This window comes from Egretta garzetta, unplaced genomic scaffold (assembly GCF_000687185.1).
Source record: "Egretta garzetta isolate BGI_Z169 unplaced genomic scaffold, ASM68718v1 scaffold215, whole genome shotgun sequence".
Lineage (NCBI taxonomy): Eukaryota > Metazoa > Chordata > Aves > Pelecaniformes > Ardeidae > Egretta > Egretta garzetta.
This window is the reverse complement of record NW_009259719.1, coordinates 1455072-1461446: the sequence shown is the minus strand read 5'-3', so window position 1 is coordinate 1461446 and position 6375 is coordinate 1455072. Positions and strand designations below refer to the sequence as shown.

Genomic DNA, 6375 nt, shown 5'->3' with positions numbered 1-6375 from the left:
CGAGGAGGTAGCTGGCTGAGCCAGGCGCCTTGTCTGGGGCAAGACAGCACGAAAAAAATTGGGGGATTTCCCAAAGACGTTCCTGCGGGAGGAGGAACAGGGCTGGCAGGTGGGTAGCTTGTTTGCTGGAGGCTCTGCTATGTGCTGTGAGGCTCTTTGAGGAGCCCTGACCCATTTGTCTTGGCACAACCGTGGCTGGGAAGTGTTTTGTGTCTGGGGGAAGGCTCGGGCGCAGGATCCAGCCCCTCCTGCCTTACTGCCGAGCCGGTTTCTTTTTGAAGCCAACATGGGGGTGAGGAGGAGAGGGGTGTGTGTGCGCTCTGGAGCTTGTGCCGGCATCCCACGTGTCTGAGATGGCAATGTCAGGAATGGAGGGGGAGCAGGGATGCTGAGCCGGCTCCTGCTGGGTTCGTAAGTGCTGCTCTGTAAGATACAGAGGACTGAGAGCCTTGGTCTTGGTCTGCAAAGCTTGTTCAGATGCAGAGAGGGGCTGCATGCCTTGGATGTGTCCCAAGTGCCTTACATCAGTGCTTAGGGAATTTTGGGGAAGCATCAGCTCATCTTTTCCCTTTGGCTGATGAGGTAGGAAGGCTGGGACAGGAGGGGCAAGGGATGGGGCTGCCGTAGCTGATGGGGTGGAGGTGGGAGATGGCTGATGGCTGTCTGGGAGGTCTGGCATGTCTCGAGGCATTGGCAAAAAGCTCATCTCTCTGTTTTCTTCTGACAGCCACTGCAGATCGACGACAATTTCTGTGGCCAGGATTTTAACCAGCCGCTGGGTGGGACTGTCACCATCGAGGGGACCCCGCTTTTTGTGGATAAGGAGGATGGGATGACCTCGGTGGCTGCCTATGACTACAGAGGACAAACTGTCGTCTTTGCAGGCACACGGAGCGGGAAGATCAAAAAGGTAGGAAAGCCCTCGGTGATGCTGATGGGAAGGCATGACTGCTTGCTTCACTGGCCCTTTGGGGTACAGGTAGGGCTGTGCCTCCATCATAGCGTGACTTGAGGTATTCGGGGTAACATGCAACGGGCCTGCGAGGGGCAATTTCACCTTGCTCCTCTCTGCTAACCAAATTTACAAAACCTCTGTCTTTTGGAAGGGTTGCAACCTAGGGAAGTTCAGTCCTAGCCACTGGTGAATTGAAGCCCATCCCCTTGTGTCTTGGGGCAGGTGGGTTTGCCCTGTAGCTGCCGTGGGGCAGGCTCTGTCTCTCCAGGTCCGTATGGCTTTGCCATTGACCTGGGCAAGGTGGGCAGAGGTAGGTGCTGATGGCTCCAGCCTGGCATGGGGAAGACTTCTCTTCCCATACCCCGCCACAGCACAAAAGGCTGCTTGATGGTGGCAATTAGCAGATAGCTCCGTGCGTGCCTTTCTCTGCCTGCATCTCCACAGGGCACGGATTTCCTGTTATCATAACATCGTGCCTATAATTACAGCTGTACATGCCCTGTATAAACACAGCTTGCATTAACTGCATCCTCAGCCAGGGACAGGCAGCGTGAAGGTCCTGGTATGATCCCTGCTGGGGGCAGGAGGACCCTTGTCTGAGGGGTCTGTCCTGTTGATCTGTGGCATGCAAGGTGTTCCAGCACCCCATCCTGGGTGCAGCACCCTGCATTTTTGCTGCTTCTCCCGATCTGTGCTGGTCAGGGTGCCCTGGAGGAGGCAGGGTGGCTTCCCTGGCAGAAATTGGGAGCAGGGTGCCGTTGCAGGCGATAGTCCCCATATATCCTGCTCACCCTGCCCCTGTTCCCCCTGGACCCCAGGCCTGCCTATTAGCGGCGTGTTTAGGGGCAGGGGGGACACGGGCAGCGTGCTGGGGTGGGGGGAAAGATGCTGGTGGGCCTCTCCAGCCCCACATCCTCTGCTTGGCTTTCTGCAACCCTCGGCGGGGGGGGAGGCACGGCGGCGCCAGGGCTGAGCAGGGCTGCGGGGAGCTGACGGAGGCAGCTCGTCCTCCCTTCCGGATCGATGAGGGATCCGGAGGGATTGGTGTCGCGTTGCTGGCGGCTTCCCCTGCCGCTGGGCTCCAGATGGGAAGTTTTAAATGGGGATGGGAGGGAAGGAGCGTGTGGGAGGAGGGTTCACAAAGCCACGAGGACAGTGTTACACCTCTAGTTCCTTATTTATCTGGAGGGGCTGGCAGTTGCTTTTTACATAGCAGATTTGGGTTTTTTCCCTCTCCTTCCTTTTTTTCAGTTTTTCTCTGGTCTTTGCACCTTCAGAACTGCTTGCAAGCGGCGATCTAGGGTGGGTGCCTGGCTGGGGTGCAGGCTGCACACTACAAAGTCATGGCTGAAGCCAGGACTGGGAGCCCAGCTGTTGGTGGAGCATCCTCCTCTCCTGCAGGGCTTTCCCCAGATTTCTTTTTGCTGGTTTCTAAGCTCAGTGCCCCAAAGAGCTGGCGTGGCTCTCTGGTCTTGCAGGGCACAGGGGCACAGAGCCGGAGCCTCTGTGAGGAACAAAGAGGTGGGTCTTGGTCCTGTCCCAGCACTGGGAGACCAGGCAGGTTTTGTAGGCTTATCCTGCCTGGACCCCCCAAAACCCTTGAGCAATTTGATGGCAGTGTGGGAGCCCTTTGCAGGCTCCCCCCCCTGCGCTGCCAGGTCCCCCCCCTTGTCCCCTGCTGTGACCTTGGGGTGGGCAGCCCAGCCTTTCTGCGCCAGCCCCTGCCTGGCTGGCCGGCAAAGCGCTGCCTCAGCAGCTACCTGATCCTGCCGCCTGGCTGCCGGCGGGGCTGGAGGGAGGGGAGGGCTCCCCCCTGCCTGGGGAACCCAGACGGGGGCTGCTAGCTTGTCCCCGAGTGGTGCCGATGTGTCCCCAACTGTGGGATGGGACACCCGGCAGGGGTACAGCAGAGTGTGGCCAAGGCAGCCCCCCCAGGCAGGGGGTGCAAGAGGGGTGCACCCCTCAGCAGCAGTTGCAATCCCTCTGCTTTTAAGCCATTGGTGTTGCCCACCATGCTTTTGGCAAGCACCTGTGTTAGGCTTGGTGCAGCCTGGTGGCTTCTCAGCCCTCCTGCTGGTCCCCCCTGCCCTTGCCGGCACCCCTGTCATCTCCTTTGGGGAGGGAGGGCTGCGCTGACAGCTGGGTGCTCCCCATCCCCATCCCCAGGGGCCCTGTAATGTATGCTGCTCTGCTGAGGGGGCACCGATCTCACCATCTGGGCTGGGGTAAGGTCAGGGTAGAGTCACTTCCACGTCTGGATTTTCCTTGGATGGCAGCTCCCATGCCCAGCATTTGTCCAGGCTGTTGCATGCAGACAGAGCCTCTCTTTGTCCCCCCCAAAAAAGCCACGCAAGCCTCTGGCTGCCTGCAGCCTCTCCCCAGCCCTGCCGCCAACAGTTGCCGCCACAAGGCCAGGGTGCTGGGCAGCACCTGCTGCCACCACAGCTGCAGGGAGACCCTAATTTCGGGGCGGGGGTGTATGTGGAAGGATATTGCAAGCAATGTCAGATTTGCAAAACTTGCTGGGGGACAGGGGCTGTGGGCTGGGATGGGGAGGCACTGGGCGGGGATGGAGATACAGGACCCCTGGGATGCTGAGCAGGTCACAGCGGTGAATGAAGCCCATGGCTCTCAGCTTGTCCCTGCAGGGTTACCAGGCAGGAGGTTATCTCTGGCTGGCCCTGAGTTATGCAGAGAGGCCAGGCTTGGAAAGCCCTTGGCCCTGTGTGCTTGTTGTCCTCTGTGCCAGCAGTCATGGGACTGGGGCGCTTGAGGAGCCTGCCGCTGCCCGGCGGAGTGACGCGGGGCTGGGGCTGAGCCGGCTGTGAGCCGCTTCCTCTGCGCCCGCGAGCTGGTGTGTCGGGGACCTGGGCTTGCACCCTGTGGTCTGAGGGTGCTGTGGATGGGGAAGTGACATGGGGATGTGAGCCATGGGCACGCTGCAGCGGGGATGTCCGGGGGGGTTTGCACGAGGGCAGTGAGGCTTGCTTCCAAACGCTTGGCTCTTTCCTGGAAACCACCTGTCCTCACTCAACGGTCTTTTTATTGGGCAGTCATCGTTTTCCCAGGGTTGTCTTTCCCGTTTTTTGAGTGGACAGAAAGCTGTGTGTGTAATTGCAGTGGGAGTGCTCAGTCATGTGCTGGAAAGGCGCATTTGACGCTGCACCCGGAGTTGCCTCTTAACCTGTGTGCGCCAAGGACTTGATTTTAGGTGTTGTAGTTGTTTGAAATGTTGTATGGAGAGAGGGAAGGACGGTGCTGGAGGGGGTGTGCTGATGGTGGAACACCCTCCCAGTAACCACACCGTGGTGGGCTGGCGGCTTGGAGATGGGGCAGTGGGGCATCCTGGGAGGTGCAGTGCAGAGGGGCTGCCCTCATTAGCTTGCCATCTGCTCCTCGTTATGCAAACAAGGCACTGCCTTAGGGCTCCTCTGAGCTCCAGTGTGGCCCTTGTGGGTTGACCCAGTTTTGGGTGCCTCCTGGTTATTTTTGGGGGGAGTGAGCTGAGCTCTTCCCTTGAAGCAGCTGGTGGCTCCCTTGCCCACTGCCATCCCCCTGCTGCTGCAGAGCAAGGAGGCTGCGAGCTGTCCCTGCAGGAGATACCCAGCACCACCTGGGATCCAGGCGCTGGAGATCCCTAAGGCGGGCATGGTCGTGGGATGGTGCATCCAGTGCATCCCAGCCAGGATAGCACTGGACTACACATCCCTTGCAACCAGCTGAGCTCTCATTTTTTGGAGGATTATCCGGCTACCCTGTCACCGCCATAATCCTTGCAGCTCCCTGCCCTGTCCTGAAGCCGGCTGGCCTCGGGTGTGAACACATCAAGATGTGTCTCTGTCGGGGATCTTCTCCCCCCGGGGCTCGAGCTTGCTGCAGCTTGTTTATTCTCTCCCACAGAAAGCGCAGCTGAACTGGCCCCATGTCTGGCTTCTTTGGCTTCTCCACTTTAATAGTAATAATAATAAATAAACTCTTCACGCTAAGTGGGTCATCCCCATCCCTACACAATGGGACGTGGTGCTCCTGTCCTGGGGAGGGTTGAGGGGCTCTTCTGCAGCCCCCTGTCCTGCCAGTTGCAGAGACACAGGGTTGGTTGGAGGGGGCAGATTTGGCAGCCCGTGAAAGTCCCCCTTTTGTGTAGGGTTGTGTTAAAGCTTTGGAGAAGGATGTGTCAGTGCATTCACAGCCCTTGGTGTGTGTCTGGGCAGTATGACCTGAAAATAGGTGCTGTGGGGAGGGGGAGCTGCTGACTGGGGGCTTTTTGGGAATTTCCCTGTTGCCTGCTGGCTCTTTTTCCATACCAAGAGCCCCTGTGCGTTGGCCTCTGGGGTATGAGTCACGACCCAGCCGCGGTCCATGTGAGCTGGAAGGAGAAGCCGTCGGGCTCCCTGCCCGCCCTCCCTGTCCCCGTCCCCGTGGGTCCTTTCGCGTCGCCCTCTGCTTAGTGCTCGGGGTAAGCGGCTTGGGCTCAAAAGGGCCCCTTTGTGTCTGGGTGCGTGAAATCCGGCTCCCGGGGCAGGCGGGAGGGCTCGGCCCCCCTCGTGACCCCGCTGCTGGCAACCCTACTTACTGCCTGCGCCTTGGCAGGCTTTTTTGGGGGGGTAGATTTGGGGTGTGAAGTCTGCCCTGGCCCTGGCGGTGTCAGCTGGTGACCCTTGGACTCCCCGAGCATCAACCCCACGGCAGCCCCTGGAAATCCTCTCCTGCCTGTGCTGCTGCCTCTCCACAGCTGGCTTCTCCCAGGCGGGCTGCCGGCAGAAGGGCCTTTTGTTCCTCCTGCCTCTTCCCTCTGCCCTCTCCTGCTCTGTCCCCATCCCATCCCCTGGGGACCCCTCGCCCCCTCTCCGCGATGCGCGCAGCCCCCATGGGCGCCTGCGCCCAGCCTCGGGAGGGAGATCCGCTCCTCGGAGCATGCGTCCGCGCCGCTGCCCGATCAATGGCAATAATTTTATTGGCATGACAAGGTAGCTGACGGTTGCCAAAGTGAATCCATCAAATACCTCTCGGCGGCTCCCCGCCCCCTCAAGAGCTCTCGATGGAGTCGTTAAGCTGTTTTAATCAAGGTGGAGGCTGGAGGCTTTGTTGAACCGCCCGGCTCTGAACAGGATGTCTCATTGTTGGAGGAAACAATTAGAAATTCATCGTGAACCGTTGGCCTCGGGACCGACCCGGGCGGTGGGGCCGGGGCTGCAGACAGCTGCCAGCTCCGTCCTCGAGTGACTCCTGGAGGGGGACACCACCAGGGTCTGGGCTCCTGCCTCATACGGGATGGATGGGGCTGAGCGTTTCCGTGCCCCGGCTTTCCGAGGGATGCTCCGGCATGCTCTGGCAGCCTCAGGGAGGGAGAAGAGGTGTCGGAGGGCTCCCTCCCCGCAAAGCCTGCTCTCTCTGCCTCCCCTGCCCCAGGCTCTTTGACT

The 6375-nt window shown here is 59.8% G+C and overlaps 1 protein-coding gene across 1 annotated transcript in view; it reads left to right on the top strand.

Moving 5' to 3' along the window:
• The window catches only part of PLXNA1 (plexin A1), a 109596-nt gene that overhangs the window by 6688 nt on the left and 96533 nt on the right, over window positions 1-6375 (top strand). Inside the window, exon 2 of the mRNA XM_009639304.1 lies at window positions 728-910. Within this exon, the coding sequence (XP_009637599.1) occupies window positions 728-910 (183 nt within the window). The remainder of the gene's footprint in view (window positions 1-727; window positions 911-6375) is intronic.